This window comes from Lepidochelys olivacea (genome assembly GCF_965140295.1).
Source record: "Lepidochelys olivacea isolate rLepOli2 genome assembly, chromosome: 7".
NCBI lineage: Eukaryota > Metazoa > Chordata > Testudines > Cheloniidae > Lepidochelys > Lepidochelys olivacea.
The window spans coordinates 95,414,716-95,442,000 of record NC_140417.1 but is presented as its reverse complement, the minus strand read 5'-3'; the positions used below and the strand labels follow the sequence as shown (position 1 = coordinate 95,442,000).

Here is a 27,285-nt window from a genome sequence, read left to right as displayed (position 1 = left end):
AGGGCTTGGCTACACTTACATTTTATAGCGCTCTAACTTGCTGGCTCAGGGGTGTGAAAAATCACCCCCCTGAGTGCAGCAAGTCTGAGCGCTTTAAAGCACTAGTGTAGACAGGCTCCGAGAGCTGGGAGCCGCGCTCCGAGCACTCAAAACTAATCCCCTTGTGGATTACCACGAGTTCTGGGAGAGCTCTCTCCCAGCGCTCGCGTGCGACCACACTCACACTTCGAAGAGCTGCCATAGGAGCGTTCCCGCAACAGCGCTTTGAAGTTTGCAGTGTAGCCATGCCCTTAGAGAGCTTACAGCAGCGCAGTTTGAGAAAGTGATGGAAATTTCACTAGTTAAGTTCTTGTAAATATTAATAATAGTCATTTAATCAAGTTATGTAATCAACCTTTGACATACAATGTTTCATATTTAGAAAAAAAATACCTGGAAAGGTTGCAAACAGGGATAGAACTGTTGATCTGCCAAGTGGCTTATTATGTACATGGTCCTATGTAATTCACAGCTTCAGAATGTGCTACAAAATATACATCATCAGAGATTTCAGGAGCAGATTCTAAGCCTCCACTTATCTCATTTCTAGCCATTATGGTTGCAAAGACAACCTTCCAAATGTAATCAGTGCTTGTTGCCCAAGTCTGCAGAAAGCATAAAACAGCAGCTCTAAAAGAAGTATGGATTGCATCATCCATCTGAAATGTGTAATAACTCTGAAACCTAAAGCTTGCTTTGTCAGCATTAACTGTTTCATTGCTGATCATTTTAGGCAAAGCACCCAGCAATTGTGCTTATCTACTGTTGTCACACGCATCAGCAGATATTAAAGCAGTGATGCAGCTAGCTGCTATCAAGGGTTGCTGGGATGGGGAAACTAGTTCAACTTCTCTCCATCCCCACACCACCCACAACAAAGTCTCTTTTGACCTTTACCACCATGATGAAGGGAGAAAAAGAGATTAATTTCCCTACCACCCATCTCACCTCCTCCACTGCCAAAAGCCTCAACTGCCTCCTGAGTTCCCAAACCATCTCTGTGCCTTCCTGGGTGCCAAAAGCCCCAGCACCCACTCCCATTCTTGCTTTCCCCTGGCTGTTTCCACCAGGCAGTGACATGTTGACAATATAAAAAAAAAAGCTGTGGCCTGTTGAAAATTGTAGTGCAGCCAGAGCTATCCCTAGGGCACAGCGAATGGGGGCGAACACCCTGGGCCCCGTGCTTCATGAGAAGGGGGCGGGGAGGTGAGTCCTTCCACCAACCTCCCCGTCCCCTCAGCACCTCCTGCCCAAAGCACCTCCCAGAACCTACCACCGATCAGCTGTTTTGCGGCATCGGGAGGCTCTGTGGGGGAGGGGAGAACTGGGCCGGGGAGGGGTGGGGCCAGGCCTTGGCGGATCCGGCAGGGTGCGGGGGAGCATCCCCTGCAGATAGAAACTTGGCACCTATGTCCCGGGCCCCCAAAGCCCCCTAGGGACAGCCCTGAGTGCAGCATAATATAAACCGACTAATATTATAATAAATCACGTGGGGGCAGCATAGAAATATTTGTTTTTTTTTAAATCCACCCAAAACTCATGAATATTTCCCAGTCTGCCTCACTAGAGATGTTGTTCACAGGATGTAGGCTCAGTTTGCCACAGAGTATACAGAACTCTGATTATTTAACTTCTGTTTCCTTTAGCTCTTTGTGATTTTTAATCAGCTAGTGAAACTTCATCCTATTTGGCTTCCATGCATCTTATCTCACCCACTTCAGCCTCTATAAAATACTGTTGTAAAAATCACTTTTCTGTCAAAGTTCAAGAACTGTGTGACTTTCATATGTAACCCTTCTGCCAGATGGAGTCGGCAGCACCAAGGGCCAGGTCAATATCTAGGATTTCTCTTAAAAATACAGAACAGAATGGTTCAAGCCCCCATCCAGTAGTCTAGGAAAACCTAACACCACTCTCAGGAGCCTCTAAGAGGCATACTTCCCACACGCAAGCATTGAGTCTGAGTATAACAAAAGAGAACTTTTACTAAAAGGGAAAGGGAACCACCCCAACCACAGTCAAGAGCATGGGACCATAACCAAACCCAACCCCAAAGCCTATGGGGCAGTGTCTTTTGCCTCCATGTCCCACCGTACAGTGGGAAAGTCCAATGAACAAAGGTCCCTTTAAACACACCATTCCACTCTCCCTCTGCTTCACCCGACTCACAATTGGCTGCCCTTGGTTAGGGAATACCTGGAGTTTAGAGGTGCACTCACAGGGTTCACCTCCCACCCTGAGGTAAGGAGGCAGGAGGTTGAGCAATGCCTCCACGGCTGCTTCTGCAACTGTCTCTCTGCCACCGCTAACCACTATTTCTCTGCTGATCCCCACTTGCTGCTTCCGCTACATTACATTCTGAGATTCCTCTGCTTAGCCCAGCTCTTCATGATTTCAGCTCTCAGTAATTTCAGCAGGTAGTGAGGAATCTGTCAGGTCAGGCTGTGCCTTCTACTGTAATGAGAGTAGATGGTACTACTTACGGCTCATCAACTTTCTGAGTAGCCTGGGAGGGTGTAAGGCTAAAGGAGCAACCCCGACAGAAAAGCTCCCCTGCCCTGTGGGTGAGTGCAGGAGAATCTAAAGCTATGAGAGTAAACTCAGACAGAAAATCTGGAGGGGAGCCCCAAAGTCAATCAGGTACTACATTTTAATATCTTTCTGGCAACGCCTGCAGCGGATTGGGTACCAGGTGTATTGGTTCTTCCTCTCCTCTCGATTTTATCGGTGATGCCAAGAGGGAGGTCCTGATGCATGGGCAACTCAGGGCCTCCATATCCTCTGCCCAGGCTTGAGCCCAGGAGAGGTACTCCAGCTTCGCCTTGAGCGTCGACACAACACATGAGACAGCAGTCACCAGTTCTAAGCTCTTACTTGACTGGCGTAGAGTTGAGCACCAGGGGCTGACTCCAACGGTGGGAGAGATCATTATATGATATCTCACTAGACAACCACAGCCCACCATAAAATTGGGCAGCCTCCAACAATAGGGTGTTGTCCCACCACAGTCTGCCTGCTTCAATGGGTGCTTGGAGCTTAGAGTTTTATAACTTGACAAGTGGACTGTAACCAACACACCAGGCAAATCAATTAAAAGAAAGAAAACTTCCTTAAAGATAGGGTGCTGGAACATTCGCACCTTGACAACTGGATTATCTGAGGACCTTCAACAGATCAGTGATGCACACAAAACTGCCATGATCAATGACGAGCTTAAATGGCTCAGTGTCGATATTGCATCCAAGAAACACAGCTAGCATCAAGAGGATCACTCAAAGAAAAAAACGACTACACATTTTTCTGGCAGGGGAAAAGCGCAGAATAAATGCAAGAGCACGGAGCGGAATTTGCCATCAAGAACTCATTTCTGGGGAGGATTGAGCTGCCTACAAATGGATCAGAGAGCATTTTGGCACTATGCTTGTTTACATCTGAGGGCCCAGTCAATCTTGTGAGTGTGTCTGCCCCAACACTCTCCTCATCTTCTGACATCAAGGACCAGTTCTACAACCAGTTGAACATCACCATCAGCAAGATTCCAAAACACGAATATGTTTTCCTCCTAGGGGACTTCAATGCAAGCATGGGAGCTGTTCATGAACCAACCGTCTTGATCAAAACAGAACTAGTATGATGAATGGAAACAGTCAGAGACGGTTAGAATTTTGTTCCTATTACTACCTCTGTGTAACAAACTCATTCTTCCAGACAAAGCCGCAACACAAAGTATCTTGGAAACATCCCAGATTTGGCCACTGGCACCAACTAGATCTTATTTTCACAAGGCATACCAACCTTAACATCGTCCTCATTATCCATAGTTAACAAAGTGCTGACTGCAACACAGACCAATCTCTGGTATGCAGCAAGGTCAGACTTAAACCAAAGATAATACATAGATCTAGAGAAAAAGGATGTCCTCATATTAACATCAGTGCTATAGCAGACAAAGAAAAGTCACAGCAGTACAAGAACATACTATAACAAGCCCTTGACACCAGTTATTGTGCCACACACACACACCTGAAGTGGGAGCAACTGAAGAACACAATCTAGGATGCAGCTCTGTCAGTCTTTGGGAAGAAGGAAAACAAGACCAATGACTGGTTTGACACATATTCCAGTGTGTTGACACCAGTCATAGAGGCCAAACACACAGCCCAAACCAACTACAAGAGAGACCCAAATGAAAAAAACCTTACAAGCATTGAGAGTGGCAAGAACCAAGGTACAACAAACTGCTCTTTGCTGCGCCAATAACTATTGGCTGCACATATGTGAAAGCATCCAGGTAGGAGCTGATGCAGGCAACATCAGAAACATGTACGATGGGATCAAGAAAGCCTTGGGTCCAACTTCAAAGAAGACAGCCCCATTGAAATCAACAATAGGGGAAACAATCACCAATACAGGGGAAATCACCAATGCAGGGGAAATCAATACACCAAGCAGATGAATCGCTGAGTAGATCACTACTCTGAGCTTTACTCTCATGAAAAATATTATTATGGATGTAGCCATCAGTGCCATCAAAAGCCTTCCTGTTATGAACCAACTTGACTATAAACCAACTGTCAAGGAACTTAGCCTTGCCATAGATGGCCTCCCCAATTTAAAGGCCCCCAGAAAAGACTGCATACCGTCTGAGGTCATAACATGCAGAAAACCTATTCTACTGCAACATCTTCACAAGTTGCCCTGCCTGTGCTGGAAAGGAGGCGAAGTACCAGAAGAAATGAAAGATGCCAACATCCTCACTCTATAAAAAAAAGGGTAACAACTATCATGGCATTTACCTTCTTAGTATTATGGGAAAAGCCTTTGCCTGAGTTGTCCTGAACAGACTTCAGACCCTTGCAGACAGAATTTATTCTGAATCAGTGTGGCTTCAAAGCTGAAACGTCTACTATCAACATGATCTTCTCACTGAGATAACTACAAGAGAAATGCAGAGAACAAAAAAAGGCCCTCTACATAGCCTTCATCAATCTCACAAAGTTTTTTGACTTTGTCAGTAGAAGTGGACGATTCACACTTCTAGAAAAGATTGGATGTCCCCCCCCCATGCTCTTAAGCATGATTCAATCCTTACATGAAAACATGTATAACACAGTCCAATATGATGGCTCAGCCTCTGAAGCTTTCCAGATTTGTAGTGGAGTTAAGCAAAGTTGGTACTTGCCCATATTCTGTTTCGGATCATTTTCTCTCTGCTACTGAAACAAGCTTTTGGTTCCTCAACTGAGGGAATCTACTTTCACACAAGATCTGATGGAAAGCTATTCAATCTTGCAAGACAGACCTAAAACCAATACTCAGGGGGCCCTTATCCAACACCTCCTCTTTGCTGATGACACAGCAGTGACAATCCACACAGAAGCTCATCTTCAAAGCCTTATGGACAGTTTTTCCACAGCCTTCCAAGACTTTGGGCTTACTATAAGCTTAAAAAAAGATGAACATAATGTGCCAAGGAGTTTAGGAAGCACCCTCCATGAATATCTACAACTATGAACTTGAAGTGGTGAACAAGTTCACATACCTGGGGTTCAGGACTGTTGTCTGCAATGGGTCTCAGTACTGGTGCAAACAGATCTTATCTCACATGATTTGTGCACCATGTATGCAAAGGCAGTTAGTTGCTACACTTCCATTGCTAAAGGGTGAAAGACCAAAGAAAATGCTAATCTACTCCCAGTTCAAAGCAGTGTGACAGGAAAGTGCTGCTTTGAAGAATAAGATGAAAAATCCATCTGAGAGATTGAGAGGGAGCAGACCATAAAAGACAAAACAATACCTAAACTTCATCAAAGTATTTGTTTCTTAGATATATATAAGGCTCTTGTTGAATCAGGACCAAGACCATCAGACAATTCAAGATAGATTTTTAGTTGCTGCTCAGCAGATGTCCAGTGTGACAAAGTTTCTGTGCTACCTTGGTGGATCTTGTGCTTATTGGCAGATTTGCTCACCTTGGAGGTTCATGGCAGCCCTCAGCTTGGCCGTTTTTCTGAATTCACAGTCCAGGTTGACTCCTCCTGTGTCTGACCAGGAGTTGGGAGGATTTGGGGGGAACGCGGGCCCGCCTTCTACTCCGGGTTCCAGCCCAGGGCCCTGTGGAATACAGCTGTCTAGAGTGCCTCCTGGAACAGCTACAACTCCCTGGGCTACTTCCTTATGGCCTCCTCCCAACACCTTCTTTATCCTCACCATAGGACCTTCCTCCTGGTGTCTGATAATGCTTGTACACCTCAGTCCTCCAACAGTCCGCGTTCTCACTCTCAGCTCCTAGTGCCTCTTGCTCCCAGCTCCTCACATGCACACCACAAACTGAAGTGAGCTCCTTTTTAAAACCCAGGTGCCCTGATTAGCCTGCCTTAATTGATTCTAGCAGCTTCTTGATTGGCTGCAGGTGTTCTAATCAGCCTGTGTTATTTGTGTCCAGAAGGTTCCTGATTGTTCTGGAACATTCCCTGTTACCTTACCCAGGGAAAAGGGACCTACTTAGCCTGGGGCTAATATATCTGCCTTCTATTACTCTCCTGTAGCCATCTGGCCCGACCCTGTCACACCAGGGAATAGAAAAACAAGTCAGATCTGAGGTGCAGTGGAAAATCTATACAAGGGGACTTGCCATGTAACTGTCCACGGTATGCTAATTTCAAACCTATGATACTAGTCCTTCATTCTTCTGTATAACAACTGACACACAAAATATACCAAATACAGATTATTTCCATCAGTTAGTTTGCTCTTTGCATCATCTTTAATGGAGCAAGATAGTGGTTTCAGCCTACATGCCTGTAGGAATGTTTTCTCATCTTTCAAAAATTCCTCTAGGATCTTGATTAATAGTGACATCAGACTCAATGGGTTATAATCACTGGTGCCACACTATGCATTTTCTTTATCAGTTTCCCTCCAATGACTTCATACTTCCCTTTGAAGAGCAATAAAAACTCTTTGGAACACACTATCCCTGCTCTGCGATCCCCTTCAGGATTGTAGTGGGTTTGTAATTTGTGTAGGCCTAGAGCTCAGTGAGCTTGGATGTGTAAAATATTTGTTTTAAGGTGACTGTTAATGCTGTTGATTTCAAAGCATCCGAATGAAAAACTCTTCAGAAGAATACAATAGGCTTCATAAAAAAAAAACCCTGCAGTTATGGATCAGCTGTTTACTGACTAACTGATGTATAGAAAATGTCTGTCTGCCAAATCAATCAATCAAAACACAGGAAACCAGGATCAGGACAACGAGTATCTCAAATTGTTACATCCACAGATGAAATTATTACAACTGCATCAGTTACTTGGTGTACATAATAAAAATGAAAATAATAACTAGCTCTCATTCATGGCACTGTAATATAGCATTGGCACAAGACCAATGTTTCCGGTTTGAAAATGAAGTTTCAGTGTCACTTTAGCAGCGAGACCCCATTAGCTGTTGACCATATTTGATGATATTGGCATTACCTCTTAACTTGTCATCATGCTGAAACTAGAGCCCAAATTTTCAAAATATACAAAAGAACAACCTCCCCATCTATTATTACTGACTGCTATATGTCACCTTTCTCAACTATCAGCATGCTTTACAATGTAGCAGTGAACACTACAATCAAAAACAGCTCAGCCGCAAGTTATCAGGCTTGATGCAGGAATCAAGTGGCGAAATTCCTCTGGACATTAAAAATCTATCAACTTACGAAACGAACATTGGGAGCAAATGAATCCCCTTCCTCCATGGTTGCAGGAGGTCCTCTGGTAGCAGAATCCATGCAGTTCTGAATCCAGGGTGCGTGTCCAAATTTTATGCAGGCCAGTTCATTTCAGGCTCCTTACACGGCAGGATGAGAAGAGGCCGAGTGAAGGGTCCGAATCTAAAAGCAAAAGGTTGTACACTGCTTGCCAAGCAAAAGGATAAAAAAGATTGCTTGGTTATCCCTCTCTTTGGGCGTCCAGAAGAGCCACCAGAGGACCCCAAGACTGCAAACACAGATAACAGAAAGCAGACCTATCACACCCACCCAGACTAGAGAGACAGAATCATTCTATTGCATAAAATATAATGAGATAAACACAAAGTTATTACAGATATAATATACTGTTTGTACATATAATATATTGGTCTATTAAATCCAAGAAAGGTGGTGGTCTCAATTTGCACCATTCCCACTGTAAAATTCCATATCACACCACGAGTTAGTGTCCACTCAACACTCAATTCCATTTTTGGACTAATTTACAACAAAAGTGTAATTTATATTGCCCTTGACTCTGCCACAGATTTTAATGCACTCTGCCCATGCAAAGTAAATCTTCCTTTACAGAAAGGAAAGAATGACATCTTGTTTGTCAAGAGTACTTAGAGGACACACAGAGATGGAAAATAACCTAAATATTTATTATTTCTGGACCACTGTGTACTATGTAAACAAACACCTGCTCTAAATCTAATTCTGCTTTTAGTCTTCAGATGGAGCAGTGAATTATTTAAAAATCAGCAAAATAAGATAGTGTCATGGATTAAATTTTTTTTTTTAAATCAGATTGAGGAAAAAAGAATATTTTTCCACTTCCTTTGGCTTATCCCTTTAGAAAAGTGGAGGAAAGAAATACGGTTAGTTCTGCCTGCCCTCTCTTAAGTGTTGAAAAAGTGCTAGGTGCTTGGAATTGATTTCTCCCTATAAGCCAGTCAAAACTCTGTATTATTTATTCACAGCTTTCAGATATCTTCAAAGGGATAACATGGGTCTTATAAAATATTAAACCAGTTTCATATGCACACTTGATATATATGCCAACATTCTGGTATTCTTTGACAGTCACACACAGGGATCACAATGGAATAGTGGGATAACAGCAAACTGAGGCAAACTACAGTCCACATTTCCTGTTCTGGATAGTACGGAATATGTTAAAGTAGGTACACTGTTGTATCAAAACTGGAGGAAGAGATTTTCAGAGGCTTGTAACTTCCAAAAAAATCCATTAATGGGGAGACATGGTGCACTTGAAGTAAAGCAGAGAGAAACTGGTGTCAGATAAATTTGGAAAGTTTAACTTGGCTAATATACAGGAATGGGGCAGGGGAGAGGGAGAATGGTGTTTGATGATTAATTTGCAGTGGAGTCGCATCTTACGCAAGGGTTAGGTTCTACAGTCAGCACGTAAGGTGAAAATCGCATATAGTCAAAATTACCCTTGAAAAATCCCTGAAATTGCCCATAAAGTACAGTATACTGTACTTGTGGCACCTTAGAGACTAACAAATTTATTTGAGCATAAGCTTTCGTGAGCTACAGCTCACTTCATCAGATGCATTCAGTGGAAAATACAGTGGGGAGATTTATATACACAGAGAAAATGAAACGATGGGTGTTACCATACACACTGTAAGGAGAGTGATCACTTAAGATGAGCTAATACCAACAGGAGAGTGGGGGTGGGGGGAAGAAAACCTTTTGTAGTGATAATCAAGGTGGGCCATTTCCAGCAGTTGACAAGAACGTCTGAGGAACGGGGGGGAAAGGGGGGAGGGAATAGTTTTACTTTGTGTAATGACCCATCCACTCCCAGTCTCTATTCAAGCCTAAGTTAATTGTATCCAGTTTGCTCTCCTCCTGGTATTAGCTCATCTTAAGTGATCACTCTCCTTACAGTGTATATGGTAACAACCATTGTTTCATTTTCTCTGTGTATATAAATCTCCTCACTGAATTTTCCACTGAATGCAGCCGATGAAGTGAGCTATAGCTCACGAAAGCTTATGCTCAAATAAATTGGTTAGTCTCTAAGGTGCCACAAGTACTCCTTTTCTTTTTGCGAATACAGACTAACACAGCTGCTACTCAGAAATCTGTCAGTATACTGTACATGGGTTTGTGTATACAACCCTGTACACTTATATGTATAACTGTATAATGTATACAGTAATGTACAGTATATAGTAAGGAGTACATATGCAAAATATAATTTTACAGTACTGTATTTTTAATTACAGGGGATAATTACAAGGTGGTAATTACAGGGGGTCCTCAAGGCTTGATGTGGAGACAGAGGTGACAGAGAGTTTGGGTGATGGTGAGCAAGTTGTAGATGAAGTGGTTGGCTCTGGTTCAGCTCGAGAAGTTGATCTGCTGCTGGTTGTTTTTCCTTCAAAAACATGGTGATCGGCAACTGTCGTGTTGTCTCTTGAGCTGCTCAAACATTTTCTTGATATGGTCTCAAATCGTCTGTAATACTATGTGTGATTTTGAGGCTTTGTTCCACAGAGGGATCATATTCAGAAATTAAATCATTCAAGTGTTTCACTGCTTGGAACACTTCAGCAAATTTATGAAAATTCCAACTTGCTGGCTCTTCCTGTTCATCGTCATCATCTTCGTCTTCTGTAGACGATTTTATCAGTTCCTCTAACTCTTCATTAGTCAATGTTTCTCTATGGCTCTCAATTAATTCTTCAATTTCTTCCTCAAGGATGTTGATGAAGCCATCACCACCCACTTGCCTGGCCACCTGAACAATGCATTTCACTTCTTTGTCAATGGTCGGGAAACCCTTAAAATCATTCATACATTCTTTCCATAGGTTTCACCAACATGCATTGACTGGTTCAGGCTTGATTGCATCCATTGCCTGTTTAATATAAGTGATGCAATCAGCAATGTTGAAGGACTTCCAACACTCCATCGCATTAAGATTGGGATCAGCGTCCATTGCACTACATATCCATGAGAACGTAAGCCTCGTGTACGTGGTCTTGAAACAGCGAATCACACCTTGGTCACAAGGTTGGAGGTGGCATTTGGGGGGAGAAAGATTACTTCAACGTCGTTATGCACAAACCGGAGTGCTTCAGGGTGGCCAGGAGCATTGTCTACGATCAGCAACACTTTAAAGTCAAGTCCCTTCTCTTCGAGGTATCGCTTGACCTCCGGAATGAAACACTTGTGGAACCAATCCAGAAATAATGCTGCCATCACCCAAGCCTTTTTATTTGATTGCCAGAACACAGGCAGGGGATTTTTGTTCTTTTGTTCCGTGGAGCAAGCCCGGCTTTATTAAATGCCCAGCCACATTGCCAGAAAACAACACAGTCACACGGTCTTTAGCTGCTTTGAAGCCAGGGGCTGGTCTTTCTGATTTCGAAATGTAGGTGTGGTTAGGCATTTTTTTCCAGAGTAGCCCAGTCTTGTCAGCATTAAAAACTTCTTCCGGAAGATAGCCCTTTTCTTCTATGATATTCTTTAATTGTTCGGGGTAGGCTTTTGCTGCCTCTTCATTGGCAGATGCAGCTTCACCAGTAGTCTTCACGTTTTTGAGGTTGAAGCGGTTCCTAAAACTGTTAAGCCAACCTTGGCTGGCTTTGAATTTCTTCTCATCAGAAGGCTGTCCCTCTTCGGCGGGCGGTTTGAACAGCACATAGAAGCTAAGAGCCTTGTCTCGCAACGTATTGCCATCGATAGGCACACGTTTATGGTTCATGTCTTCCAGCCATAAGTTTAATGCCTTTTCAGTCTTCACTAAAGTCTTATCATGCACCTGGCTCATCACCTTAGCAGTTATTGGAGCACTTGATCCCATGGCTTGGCGAATTTCTCTCTCTCGAATCTTGATGGCATGAATGCTAGATTCGTTGCGGCCATTTTTACGCGCCATGTTGGAGACTGACATACCATCTCTCAATAAGTCCAACACAGCCAGTTTTTCCTCCAGCGTTGCAACAGATTGCTGTTTCTTCAGCTGAGCACCAGATGAAGTAGTTGGCTTGGATTTAGGGCCCATGTTATATGAAAAATACGTATCTTTAAACACTAGAATCACACTCAGCACGACGAGATGCTCACACTATGAGAGACACGCAGGAACTGAGACCGACTGAGGGAACAGCAGATTCACGTCTCCCATCTCACGCTCACTCAGGGACATATGCTCACTGAGTGGAATCATGGGCGGAATCGCCCGCACTATTTACAGATATCTTGTTATTTTTCTTTTTTGTTTGCCGAGCATGTATAGTTGAATTTGCGTAAGTTAAATGCGCGTATGATGCGACTCACCTGTACACACTTCTATTCTTTTAAAATGGGATTGTTTTATAAACTGAAAACAGGCAAGTAATAAGGATTTTGCCTCCTTTTTTGAAAATAAGATAGATTAAGATCATACTCAGAAATATTACACTGCAGAGCACTTCCAGAGAGAGTTGGTTGTGACCACTATTTTGAACTGCACATACTCAAAGATGGTAAATTATTATTCCATTATTTAAGTTTATGAAGGTGGAGAGAGGAGAGATTTTTAAACTTTTCTAAGCCTCAGGCAGTACATTTACAAACCCTCTTCAGAGCTTGCGAGCTTTATTCATGGCGAGCCTTGCTCTGCACCTTTGTCCAGAAACAATAAACCTCTTCCTTAACTTCTTGCTTGCAGACCTGTTTATAAAATTACAAAGCTAATAGAGAAACCAATCAAAATAAACAGATAAATACCAGGTGGGGAGACTATTTTGGAATGATTATGCTGTGTGCGTGTGAGAGTGTGTCACCAGGAGGAACAATAACAGAGAGGGCTGGACATGTGTTTTCTTTTGCATCATTTCACATTTTAGTTTCTGTATTTAAGTTTCCATGGCTACAGTACAGTTGTCTGTTTGATTTCTTTAAAATGTTCCTGTGACATACATTTTTCCCCTTCTGTTACCTTTATATTTTCCCTTTTCCCTTCTTTTCTGTTTTCCATGTAATATTTTCTATAGTACCTTTATGGCTATGACAGTGTCAAGCTGTAATTCCCAACTTGAATTTATTAAATATCCCTTCTTATTCAAAGTTCCCACTGGGCCCACTATCAGAGGAAGCATTTGCTATCACAGAACAAGATTGTAATGGGCTCTCATGGAGAGCTGAGGGAGCATATAAGAAGCCTCCTCTGCACATCCTGTCACAATACACCACCTGCACAAGGGGGAATGAAGGCACTCCTCTTTCCATGTGTATCACCCCAGAAAGGGGCTCTAATACCACCTTCTCAGGGTAAAGAGCAGCTGCCATTGTTGTGTAAGGATGTAGGGCATGGCTACAGAGACTAGAGGCCATCCTCCATTTTGGAGAGCAGGATTCTGGACTACAGAGGGGAGATCAGTTAGTGGCAACTCTGATTTTTGTGTTATGTCATGTTTGAATATAATACATAATTGTTAAATACAAATTCTCATTGCTCTAATGCAAATACCGGCACACTCCACAGCAGCTCACGAAATGATCTTGTGCACTAGGAGGCTATGACCCCCTGAACACTTCCCTTGCATGCCAGAGAGCTCTGGGTAGAATTCTGAAGAATTACTTGCACAGCTCCCAGTAAGGCAGTGTCCCTCTGAGTGACCACAATGCCAGGCTGTGCCTAACTGACACAAATGACTCTGTAGTGCACAAGGTTTCTGGGGGGCTTTACCTCGTGTTCCAAATTATGGGCTTTGTCTCATCCACCCCAAAAAAATATATTATTGGTGGTCTATTTGAGAAAATAAGTGGTCACTCAGAGAACGCAAATGAGGGCCAGACTTGTTGTGTGGGGTATGACATTTTAAAGTGACTGTGGGTGGTTACTGTTCGTTTAAGCTATGGAACATTCTAGATCCACAATTCAGAGGAGCCTTGTCAGCTAGAAGCAGTTACAGACGGAGATGTGATGGCAACTGAACCCAAGAATGAAGATGTGCTAATTAGTCATTAAGGGACCCACTCACTTTGCTAAGTTGTTTAGTTGTAACTTTACTTTATTTGTGGTGTTATTTTGAATCAGTTAAAGCCATTGCTATTAAATTAAAAAAGCATGACTGAATTTAGGAGACAGAGCATGTAGGTCACTTGATAGTTTATACATTTAAACCCAACTCACTACTGCTTCCATAGGTTTCCTTTTTGCCTTTAACAGGTTCCTAATCCTGCTGCCAGAGCAAACCCTCTCCACTGTGAAATCCTTGATAACTGGAAAACCTGGGCCTCTAGCACAAACTTAGTTGAGTGTTTCTCCTTTCGCCTAGTTTAAGGCTGGAACTCTCTCTCCAGAGGTGCAAAAGACAATTCAGCAAGAACTACAGATGGCAGAAGTTCTAGGGGGCAGACATCCCTTATTCCTGGAATTCCCCCAATACTCTAGATACATAGAAAGCTGTATGCCTGTAAGACATCTATACAACTTCCTGGGTCAGCAATTCACAGAATCACAGAATATCAGGCTTGGAAGGGACTTCAGGAGATCATCTAGTCCAACCCCCTGCTCAAAGCAGAACCAATCCCCATTTTTTGCCCCGATAAACTAAACAGCCCCCTCAAGGATTGAACTCACAACCCTGGGTTTAGCAGGCCAATGCTGAAACCACTGAGCTATCCCACTAGTGCTTTGTTTAGTTTCATTGCCACCACTCCCCTCACTCTTGGCTGTTGGCATTGTGCCTAAAACTGTTTACATTATCAGCACCACACCCAATTCTGACTTCATCTCTGCTCAGAGAGTGTGCATTCTCCTACAATACAGCTTAACACAGCTAGAGGATTTCTTAAAGAACAACTGCTCAGAAACTCACACCAGCCCCACTCTCTCTAATAGCATAAGTTTTTTTAATGTCCTCACAAATATATAATATTGATAGATACAGGATCAATCTTTCATGTGTCTGGAGAGAGAATCTCCTTATTACATAGATCTCACTGAAAATAAAATAGACTTCTCTCTCTCTCAACCTGGTGTAATTGAAAATCTTAGTTGAAAGCATATAAACACACTTTGTAAAGTTGTTTGCTGATCTTTAAACATGTTCTTTGAGTGGATAACGTGTCACAGGAAAGAATTATGATGAGCACAAGATAGGGTGACCATATTTCTCCAAGGAAAAATAGGACACTGTGTGGGGCTAGCCTGAGCCCTCCCACCCATGCCCCTGCAGGGCTTGCCCAAGCCGTTCGCCTGAGCCCTTCCCCCCACCCCCATACCTCCTTCGAAGCTGGGGCTGGCATCGCTGCTGCTCGCCCCCATGCGAGGCTGGGGCTGGCATCGCTGCTCGCCTGAGCCCTGCTTCCACCCCTGCGTGGAGCTGGCATTACCGCTTTCCCCACAAACACACACGCCACATATGTTCCTCCGCACCCTACTTTTGCCAAAAAAGTCAGGACAGCCGTGACAGGGCTTAAAAAAGGGACTGTTACGGCCAAAACAGGATGTATGGTCACCCTAGCACAAGGTAAATCATTCCCTTTCTATTTCACATACACTCATCCCATGCTCAGCCATCTGTGGGACAGCCCAGCTGGTCCTTAGGCACCTCAGACATTTAGGGCATGTCTACACTTACCTCTGGAGTGATCGATCCAGCAGGGGTCGATTTATCGCGTCTAGTGAAGACGCAATAAATCGACCACCGAGCGGTCTCCTGTCAACTCCAGTACTCCACTGGAGCAAGAAGCGTAGGTGGAGTCAGTGGGGTGAGTCAGCAGTTGGCCTACCACAGTGAAGACACCGCGGTAAGTAGCTCTAAGTACGTCAACTTCAGCTACACTATTTTCGTAGCAGAAGTTACGTAACTTAAACCGACTTAGCTCACTCCCCTTCCTCCCCCCACATACACACACCAGGCTTTACAGCGCACAGACAAGTTCTTCTTTCTTGATCTGCTGCATTTGCAATCATCAGCATTTCCAGCCTGTGCCATATACATCCTAGTTTTCCTCTCACCAACCATTTCGAAAGAACAACTCTGCTGTGCTGAGGAAAATGGGTTATTTATCACTTCTTTTAGAAACAAATATACAGGAAAAGTTGTATGACATTAAAGATGCTGGTTTCCAAAAAATACTTTTTGTGTGCACATAGTCCTTGCCCAAACATTCAAGGAAAATGCCCCCCTTCCTATGATCATTCTTGCACCTATTTCCTGTAAGTGTACTATTTGCAAGTACTGGGACAAGCAAGTGTAGGCCTGCCCAAAGCTAGATGTCCACCCCCTCCACTGAGGGGGAGCAGTCATTGGACCCAGGGTGCAAGTCAGTACTGGAGACAACAAATGAAAAAACAGGGACAGGAATGAAGGTTAAAAGTTGGTATCCAGAGGTGGACACCCTGCAGAGAACCCCCGACAGCACCCACTGCTCCTCAGAGTGTCTAAGGAATCAGTGGACAATGCCCAGAGGAACTCTACCGGAGGTGTGATCAGACAAGGGACTGAAAATAGGCCCCCCACTGACAGAAGATCCCCCACCCATCCAGCTTTCTCTTCCTGGTGTGAAGGACGTGCTCTTGGCCGGCCCCAGGAGGAGGCTAACAAGGAGATCTTGCGACTTTGTGGGGCCACAAGTGGGGTGTGCATGAATTAGGGGATGCAGGGAGAAGTGCAGCCAGAACCTTAGTAAAAGGTTCTGAAGGAACTGGAAGAGGAGCTGTAACCTGGTGCACATTACATAGATGTTCACCAGAGTCTCCCTCTCACCACAGAAAGAACTGGCATCAGAAGGGTTGGTGAACCATACCAGGTACACACCTGTGCTTGTGTCTCCATGGAGGAGCCACCAACTGATATCCCCAGTGGGACGTGGAACCAGAGTGGAGTACAGTGGAAATACAAAGCCTCTGCCTTCAAGATGCCTACAATCTAAAGATGCACAATAGTTCTCACTGGAGAAACTCAAGAATATCCATTTATCAGGAAGATTATAAGTAGTACAGAATCAGTCCTGCCACTATGCCAGGGTATGTGATCTGGGCTATCCTTTGGACAGATTAATTGGGTAGCTACCCCAAGCACATGAGACACTGTGAAATAAGGCACAAAATGGGGAATGGAGACAAAGGGATCAATCTATGAAGAATCTTTGAGGAGTATTCCCTTCCCTCCCCTCCCCCCAAGCTTGTTGGATGTAAATCATCTCTTTGGCAGAAATCCAAAAGCTTTGCAAAAGAAGCTCATAGATGAAGAACCACCATACTCAGAGTGTCTGATCCAATGTGTACTGAAGTCAGTGGGCTTTTGATTGAATCCTAAATCAGCTACATAATTCTCACAAACATTTCCAGATGTAAAAAGTTACATTGACATGCACAGAAGCCCTGCCACTGCTTTCTCTTTTTTTGGTAAGCCTGGTTCTAAATAACATTGCTCCAATCAGAGCTGAACAAAGGGATTCAGTGTTCATCGAAAATCATTTAGCTTAAGGCAGGAAGGGACCACCAGATCATTTAGTCTGACCTCCTGTATATCACAGGCCATCAACACCACCCAGCACCTACGCATCAACCCAGCACCTGAAATTAAACCAAAGTATTACAGCCCAGAGGACACTAGAATGTTGTGTGCCATTGGTAAAGAATAAAAGGGACCAAGGTGCATTAGTGCCTGAAGTCTCCAGCAATGGCAGGGAAATTATTAAGTGAGATATACCCAGATAATCCTGTCAAGTGACCTGCTCCCACATGATCCAGAGGAAGGCAAGAAAAACCCAAAGTCACTGCCAACCTGGGAATTCCTTCCCAGCCCCACATATGACGATCAGTTAGACCCTAAGCATGTGAGCAAGAACCAGCCAGGCAAGCACCTGAGAGAGAGGATGCTCCGTGACACTTCAAAGCACCCTGTCCAGTCTCCCGTCACCAGTAATAGCCATCTCTGGTACGTCAAAAGAAGGAGACAAAACACGCAAATACACACACACACTCAGACCACATCGGAATACACAGGGGGAGAGGGGAGAGTAAAAAAATCCCTTTCTGATCCTACCAGGTGACCAGCTGAAACCCTCAAGCATGAGCTTATGGGAACATAAAACATAAACCAGAAATGAGCCCGGGGGCTGCTGAGTCTTACCCCCTATCATCACAAGTTGCACTCATAAGTTTGTCCAGCTCTTTCCTAAAACTAATTACGTTGTTTGCCCCCACAATTCCTATTGGGAAGCGGCTTCAGAACCTCACTCCTCTGATGGTTAGAAATCTTCTAATTTCCAGCCTGAATTTATTCCTGGCCAGTTTATTTGTTCTGGCACCAACATTGTTCTTTAGTTTAAATAGCTCCTCACCCTCCCTGGTGTATTTATAGAAAGCAACCATATCCCTTTCACTCTTCTTTTTGCTAGGCTAAACAAGCAAAGCTATTCCAGTCTCCTCTCATAAGATAAGCCATCCATTCCCCTGATCATCCTACCTAGTAGTTCTTCTCAACACCTGTTCGTTTGAATTCATCTTTCTTGAAGATGAGTGATGACAATTGTACACAGTATTCCAAATGAGGTTTTACCAGTGCCTTGTACAATGGCATTAATACTTCTGTCTCTACTGGAAATGCCTTGCCTGATGCAACTGTGATACATGGATGTCTTTTTTACAGCCTCATCACACTGGTGGTGGCTCATAGTTGACCTGTAAGCAACCCACAGACCCAGGTCCCTCTCCTCCTCTGTCACTTCCAACTGATGAGACCCCAGCTTGTAGAAGAAATTCTTTTAGACCTAAGTGCATGATCTTGCACTTTGTGCTAGTGAATTTCATCCCTTACTGGCACTCCAGTGTTTAAGGTCATCCAAATCTTCCTGTATAATATTCCGATCCTCCTCTGTATTGATGATGCCTCCCAACTTTGCATCATCAGCAAATTTCATTAGCACACTCCTACTTTTTGTGCCAAGTTCATTCTAAACAGAAGTAAGAATAAAAATTAAGGCAAAGATTTAGGAACATAGGAATTGCCATGCTGGATCAGACCTCAAGTCCATCTAAACCACTATCCTGTCTCAGACGGATGGTGGAATATATGCCTACATTAGCCACCTACGGCCATATTTAAAGTACCTAAACACATAGCCTAATTTCCAAAGTGCTGAACACCTAACAGTTCCTGTTTGACTTCAATGGAAAGAAGTTTAGGGTCTCTGTTTAGTTATCAAGAGAGCCTGGTTAATATACAAATAAAACTTGCTCTTTTATAGTGCTTTCCACCCAAGAATCCCAAAGTGCTTAAACAATATTATTCAATTAAGCTTCTGAACACTCCTGTTAAACAAGTACCTTAAGTAGGAGTATTCTCATTTCACAGATAAGGAAAGGAAAGCACAGAAAAATTAGCTGTCACTCATTTAAGAAAGTCGCTTCTAATCAGTGGCAGAGCTTGGAAGAAAACTCAATAAATCTAAGTCCTATGCTCTAACCACTACACGATACACATGCTAATTACACACCTGGGCCTGAGCCATTGATTTCAGGTCCATACATACATAATTACACACCTGCTAGGCAAATTACATGTTTTACAAGTTGGTTTTATTGATTCTCAATTAATTCCAATTTCCTTTGAAAATTATTTTAATTAATTTAAAGAGACACCTAAAATTACTGAGGATAGTGAAGCTGGAAGTTGTGTTTTGTTTTGGCAAGTCTCACCTGTTCCTCTGCCCTTTCAATACTTCTGTGCAGATTAAGACTTTCAGATTACTAAAATTCTAAAACCATACAGATGTAGCTTGAGGATTTTACTGATATATGTAAACAAACCCTTCAACAACTTTCTAATGGACTTCTCCTCCTTTGGAAATAAAACAAAGTGAAAATAAAATATGGAATGAGTTGATAACTTCTAATGATTGTAGGCAGGCTTTCAGACAGACCATTTTTTAAAATCACATTTATTCTTCCTGTTGGTCATGATTTGATTTGAAGATTTTATCTAATATAGTTCAATTTTTCTCTTGGAGTATCCTGAGTAGAAAACAATGAAAACTAAATAAAATGGTCTCTCTGTAGAAGTTTGTATGAGGCTGTGCTCTCCCTATTACAATTTTAACTAATTTTTCCTTATGAGTATGTTTACAAAGAGGTTACTCTGTGTCATTGGAGTCACCTTGGGTGCCTAAATCATTTTCTTTTTTGTTAAGAACTCAGCTTTATTTCATTTAAGTGATACTCAAATTACCTTACTCACAAGAGTATTCCTCCTGAAGTCAATGGCACTAACTGACATTCAGATAAATAGGCTTTAGCCCTAAATATATCAGATCATGTAACTATAGTCTAGAAATCATGGGCTCTCAACCTAACAGTCATGACTAGAGTAGTGTGAAGATTTTTGGACAAATCTTTTATTCTCCAAAAATGCATTTTTGGTCAATCCAAAACATTTGATATGAATTTCACAAATATTTTTGGCAATTGTTTTTTCTTGACTGGCACCATTCACAAAATAGCTAGAGGAGAAAGAGGTGATGGTGGTCCCCATTTATATCTTTTAGCCAGTAGTTGGACATTCAACTAGTACATGGGGGATTCAGGTCCAGATCCCCCCTCTGCCTGACAGAGCAGTGATTTGAACTTGGGTCAGAGAGAGAGAGTGCGAAAATGGCTCTGTAGCCTGGTGATTATCACACTCTTCTGGGTGGGAGTCACCCAGTTAAAGTCCCTGCTCCAATGACTATTCAAGTATTTTGTACAAAATGGAACAGCTTCAAAAGAAGAGAGACCTGCCTTAGAATACCCTCTAGCCCTGTGGTTAGGGTACTCTATTTGGAGGTGGAAGACACAAGTTCAGATTCCTGCTCCATATCAGACAGAGGGGGGAATTTAAACCAGGCATCCCACATCCTGGATGAATGCCCTAACCACTGAGCTAAATAAGGGAGATCCCCACCATCTTCTCTACCCATTTTGTGATTCTAATCCTTTCAAAATGCTCAGAAACAAAATGTTTCAGGTTGAACAATTTTTTTTAACCTGAATTGGACTTTTTTGATTTGCCAAAATTTGTCAGGAATTTTCTGATTCAATTTGTGTCAAATAAAAATAATGGGGTGGGGAAGAGAGACTGCTTGCAAACAGAAAAAAAATCAATTATTTGCCCAGTTCTAGTCATGACTAGACAAGGGGACTGTTACATGGGACAGGAGGCAGGGTTGGAAAAAAATTGTTTTTCTGTTGTAACATGGGGACTGTGATATGGAGGAAATTGAGAAGCACTGATCTAGATGATTCATATAGATTAGAAACCAGAGAGCATTTCCCACCATACATATAGAGACCTGTCAATCCATTCTCTGAAAACATTGCATAACGGATTCAAGTTTTTCACTTTAGTCAGTGATGCATCTTGATTGCTTTGCTGCTTCAGCCATTTGATTGGACTTAGAATACTGTTTAAACGTCACCAAACTTTGGGCTCTAGAAGGATAATCTTTCTTTCCCCAAATGCAGAGCATGCCAAAGGGTTTTGTTGAAAGGCAGAAAAATATTGCGTATGTACAAGTGACCATAGCAAGTGAAATACTTAATAGTGAACAAACTTTTTGATGTGTCAATTACACTGAAAGGAAAATAATTGTAATAGTTTAAAAAAAATAGCCTTATCAGCCACACAATACAATTTTCATGATGTTTTGTTCAATTTCTTACAGGCAGCTTCAAAAGATGGTACATGATATCAAGAAAAATGAAACTGGAATAATGAGCAAGTTCAAAAAGTAAGTTATAGATGTTGATATAATTGCACCTTGTTTAAAGCTCAGAATATCTAGCATGTTGTATGACCACGTTGAGGGTAGGAGTGCATGTTTCTGGATAGACATATGTTAATAACAGCTTTATTCCAGAGCTGCTCCACATGCAGGATTGTCATTAATATCAATGGAAGCGGCTGCAGAATCAGGCCCCAAATTATTCTATAGTATAAGCTGCTCGTGGATCAGTTTAAACAATATCTACATATAATGTATCATTGAGGTTGATTCTCCCAGGCAATGTTTGTGTGTCCCCTTTCTCTTTAGGCCTATGTTCAGGCTACCCCCTACAATTTAATTTTAATTTGAACTCCTACCTTCATGCAACTAATCAGCCATAATTTTCAAAACTCAATCCTGAACATTCCGTACATATTAAGAAGTTCTAAAAGAAACCCATAACACTAAAACCCTAACCTAAAATTCTTAGTCCAGCAGTAAATTGCAGAATGATTATCATTAAATAATCACAATGTACGCGTAGATAAATCCCAGTGTTTCTTCATGGGTGGTTATATTAATAAGACATCCTTTATTTCCAAAGTCAGACTCATCTTTTAGCACAATAGCTATTAAGCATGCACACTAATTTTGAATACACCATATCTTTCACATGGGATTAACATATGTATGTGACAATCTCATTGATAATCCATGAATCATTTACTATAGGTGTAAGAAAGACGTACACAAGATATATTAAATGAACTTTAAAAAGAAGTTATTTACCAGGTTTTCAGGAAGCATTTGCAATGATAGGACAACAACACACAGAATTACTCAGTATAGTCTATCGATGCAGCTCTCATACACAATGGAAACGTATAAGCACACAGAAAACTGTGCTTAAGTAACAGCAACCATAATGGATACATTCGAGATTGGAAAGTATTATTTTAGTATCTGCTAAGTAGGGAGCGTCCTCTCCTCGTGGGGGAAATGGACTCAGTTTTGTGATAAAGCTCTCCCTCGCTGTGACCTGGTGATACACATGAGAATGAAGCAGGGAAATTCAAAGCTAACCATTACACTTTTTCCTGCACTCACCCTGTTGTAATTAAGAATTGCTGCAGCTTGCAGAAAATCTCATATTCAGATGTTACATAGGATCTATACCTCTTCATTGCCTACACACAGGCACAACAGCACAAGTGAAGGGCTAAACGTCAGTGTTACCTTTGACTGGCACTTCTTTTGTCAGTTGAGTAGAGCCTTCAGTAACTCAAACATACTTTGCCTTTTGGGGGGTTCTAACATGGTGTATGTACAAACTGCAGAGCTCTGGACCTGCATGAAACTATAATGAGGAGTCTGCCCTCATGGAGTAGAATCAAAACCTTAGCTTTTATAAAGAATAATATCACAGTAGCAGAATTAGAGCAGTTAGACTTAACATCACAGTGGGTCAGCAGCAAATGTCTCAAAGATGAAAGCACATAACAAAAATGAGAGAAGGATCTCAGAGTTATAATTTACAGAGACAAATCATTTTACCATAGTTGCTTTCACCTGGAGATGAAATCTGGTTTTTAACAGTATGGCTTTGAGGATGTGCCCCCTCTTTAAGAATAAGAAGAAGGGGGAAAATAATAGGATCTAAATGTACTTACAAGCTGGAAGGGTGCGAGGTGCAGCCTGAATCAGATAGATACAAAATGGCCATTATAGGGCTGCAGCTCTCAATGCTCCCAGATTTAAAGAGCCAGCTACCAGAAAAGCAGGCTGGAGAAGGAGTCTATTAAAGGGTGAACCCAGCATAGAGCTCAGTAGTAACCACGAAAATATGAAATAAGCAGCTTCTTAAAGGGGGGGTGGAATTCTATTTCTCAGGGAGTAGGGAAGTATTGCCAGCAACAAATATTCAAAATCACAAGTCTAGCTTCCAACAATCATGTGAGTGCTTTAAAATAATATGTTTTTAAATTGCCTTTGGGCTGCACTGGGATCGCATTTTTGTGCTTTTCTCTGAAACCCTGAGGGCTAGAACTTGTTGGGGGGTTTTAAAGCTGAGATTCTCATATTCACATGGAGCTAGGGCTTCAAGAAAAACACCAAATATTAGATGATAAAATTGCAGAAGTTAACAATAATAGTAGGAATAGAAGATTCCAAGATTCAGAGACAGAACCTGGTGGCAATGAGTTAATGTATCATTATGTTTTTAGACTATATCGTTGCAGTCCCTTCCAACCCTATGATTCTTTCTGTGGACTGTGGATACTATTGGGCAAATCCTATTCAGCAAGGGACTAGTTGCATACTATTGGGTAAATCCTGGCCCCATGGGATTCAATAGCAAAACTCCCATTGACTTCAACAAAGTCAAAATTTCACCCTTAAAGATTTGCGGATGCTTAAGTGGCTTGCTGAGGCAGGGTGTAGGAGCTCAGGACACTCAGCACATTGCAGGATCAAGCCTTAGATGAAGTATCAAATGAACTGTCTCTACATCAAAAAAGTTTTTCCAAAATTTCCTGGGGACATCAGTGACACTTCATTGACAAAGCCAGCAGCAGTAAGTGAAATAAAGAGGCTGCCTGTAACCAGAATCTGTCCATTCCTTGAGATGACATTTGTGCCGCCATGGTCAGCTACTGAGATGACACAGCACCTGAGATCCTGCATGCCTCACACAAGCAAAACATCCATAGACTTCAGGTCTCTCCTGCTCCATAACTCTGTAGCACTTACTGTGCCCCCGTTTTCATACAATCCTGAAGATGGCAGCTGGAACTGTGGTATTTTACACACTATGCACTGAGTATATAATATTGCAAACTAGTCAAGGAAACAAACTGAAGCACATGGAGAAAGAGGAAACAAAACAGAAACAGTATAATCATACATGTATCTTAGCTGAACCAAAAGGAAACTTGTGTTTCCATTTATGTACCAATGTAATGTGTTTCAGATTTCTTATTTTTGATGCTCAAGGCCTTTTGTTAATAAATGGGACAGTCCATTAAAGTCAAAAGTATTATACCGTGTAGCCATAAACATTACAGTACCACTGTTTTGTTCAAAGAAAATATGTAAAACCATATTAAGAACATTAATAACACTCATGGGCAGCTTCATAAATATTTTAAAGAGTTTCTTTATCACCCGACTCTTCCAAAGCAGCAACAAAACATTCCACTCTATCATGAGATTCCAATTTGGGATCAGTTTGTTATCAATCAGTTTAACGGCACTAGTTCAGAGTTTTGACAAAGTTTTGACAGGTTCAATGCATTTATTTTTTAATAATAGTTGTATTTACGTAGTGCACCCGGGGCACTGCACAACAATAAATACAGTAAAAACATAACATCAGCTAAAGAAAGCATATAATAAAAAAAGCCTTGTTAGCAAAAATGGACCAGAAGAAAAGGACACATCCTGTATGAAAGGGCCAACAGTAGTAAAATTAAAGAACATTTTTGAAAACAAAAATTGTTCAGCTATTTCTTAAAAGCTGGGAGAGGTGGGCTGAAATGCCGGGTATAGAGGAGTGAGTGCCAGTCTCCAGCACAAGTGGTGGAATCTCTAAAAACAAGTTTTCTAGGAACACAGCATCAGGACAAGGCTTAGAGTTCAGTCCTGCAGTTCATTAAACACCCTGTCCACCATCCCGCAAAGACTTACACACCTCTTCAACTTCAAGTAACTGAGTAGTACCTCTGATGTCAGTGGGAGTATTCCTATGCCTAAAGTTAGGCACATGCCAAAGGGCTTTGCTGCATCAGCCTCAGAGTGCTCAGCACATTGCAGAGAGGAAGATTCAGACCATGGTACTTTTAAAAATTGAAGTCATTCATTCACTTAACTGCCTGCTAGCTGCTATCTAGTGTATGGTGTGCAAAGCTACTACAGCAGTGCTGGTCTCATATTAAATGAAATGCCTCAAATACCAGCTGATTACTTATTGAAGCTAATGATGCAGAAAGATGTGTTATGTTATTTTTAAACAGCTGTAAATATTCTCAAAAACCTGTTTGGATTTATTTTTATTTTGGATGAGTCTTGTAGAATTGAAAATTATATCCCAGCTATGGAATTCTGTAGGATGTTTCACAAACCTCCACAAAGGATATCTCATTCTCTAATAAACTTATGGGTGAAAGTCTGGCCCCACTGCAGTCAATGGGAGCTTTGCCACTGACTTCAGGGTGGTCAGGATTTCAGCCTGTATATTTTAGAGTGGGTAATTTCTGTAAATTCCTATTCAGGTCTATAGGACTTTTCCAGAAGGATTAACTCACAAGTCTATCAAATTTAACTTAAATACAGAACAGAATATATTTAGAGCACTTTCAAAGTGATTTGAAATTCTTACCACCATGATTTCTTTTGGAATCTCTTCTGATGTAATTGACTAGTTTGCAGATAAAAGATATGCTGAAAAACAACTATAATCTCTCCCTTGAACAACATGCACTTAGATAGGACTTGATCCTCTTCTACTGAAGTCATTTGGAGTTTTGCTATTAACTTCAACAGGAGCAGGATCATGCCATTTGCCATTGCTTACAAAAAGCAGCCCTAAAGAGTAAAAGTATTATAAGTGTACATATTTATTATTTCATCAGCATGTACAGTAACTAGACAGTAAGCTCCCAGAAACAGGGATCTTGTCATTCGTGTTTGCATATTGCAGAAATAGTGGGTGAAATCATGGCCTCATTCCAGTCAATGGCAAAATTCCCACTGACGTCAATGGGACCAGGATTCCACAGTGTTGACACTCACTAAATAATATTAATACAGTGCAGTATCTTTTCTGTGGGTTTGTGTTTGAATTTTAGAATAACTAACATATTTGAAGAGACTAACAAATACAGATGTGGCCATAAATTGTTTCATTTCTGTGACAGAAACCATTTCTTTTCTATTGCTATTTAGGTTCCAAAATGAACAAGTGGCCTTAATTTGCAAAACTGGGAAAAATACTTGGGATCGGTATGCTATTTCAGAACCACACAAGGCATGATAGATGGCTCAGATACAGAGCTCTTCTGTGCTTCACATGCTTTTGTTGTAACATATTTACATATTCTGCCAGGGCCACAGCCAGGATTTACAGATTCTTGGTCAAAATACTGAAGCAAGCCCTCCCAATTTATGATCCGAACACCTACAATATGGACCAAGCCACACATCCCTCTCCGTCAGAAGGGTCCTTATTGGCTTCTCCACCCTCTTCCTTTGTCTCTGGTGTCCTTGTGCACCTCAGCACAAATCCAGCACAGAGCACCCTGCTGGATTTGGGGCCAGCCTCTCCGTCAAACCTAGACTTGGGACAAAGCAGCAGCCATTTCCCCTGGCAGTGGCCCTGGTTTCTCCTTTTTAACATGCCTGTGCTAACCTGGATGAGATATAGGAATAATGCTGTTAAGAATGCTTAATAACATACTACCTGCAGGGTAAGTTATACCCATATTGTTGGGCACTAGTAACCATTCAGCAAGGAAGAACTACCTATACCTTCTTCTGTGACACTACTAATCAAGAGAGCTGGGCAACCTCTGTGAAAAATGTTCCGTGGATATTTTCTTGAGCTTGGTAACGAATTTATTTTGGCCATACCTTCACCATGCATACATGTACTTTCTACAACTGTATGAGCAGTAGAGTTTCACTGGCACTAACTATGGTAGAAATCATTCGCAGAAACCAAATCTTTACATTTGTACATCTGGGTATTCAGTCAGATGCACTGACCCAATCAGGGA

At 42.0% G+C, this 27,285-nt stretch overlaps 2 protein-coding genes across 8 annotated transcripts in view; one reads left to right on the top strand and one right to left on the bottom strand.

Annotated features, from left to right (window-relative positions):
- Positions 1-27,285, top strand: part of BLNK (B cell linker) — a 135,007-nt gene that overhangs the window by 71,792 nt on the left and 35,930 nt on the right. For 4 of the 7 annotated variants that reach the window (XM_084635613.1, XM_084635611.1, XM_084635616.1 and 1 more), the window contains 2 exons: positions 21,470-21,535; positions 26,456-26,512. In XM_084635613.1, the coding sequence (XP_084491739.1) occupies positions 21,470-21,535; positions 26,456-26,512 (123 nt within the window). The remainder of the gene's footprint in view (positions 1-21,469; positions 21,536-26,455; positions 26,513-27,285) is intronic. The other 3 variants (XM_084635612.1, XM_084635617.1, XM_084635615.1) reach the window with 1 other exon arrangement.
- Positions 1-27,285, bottom strand: part of DNTT (DNA nucleotidylexotransferase) — a 478,907-nt gene that overhangs the window by 416,490 nt on the left and 35,132 nt on the right. The window lies entirely within an intron of this gene.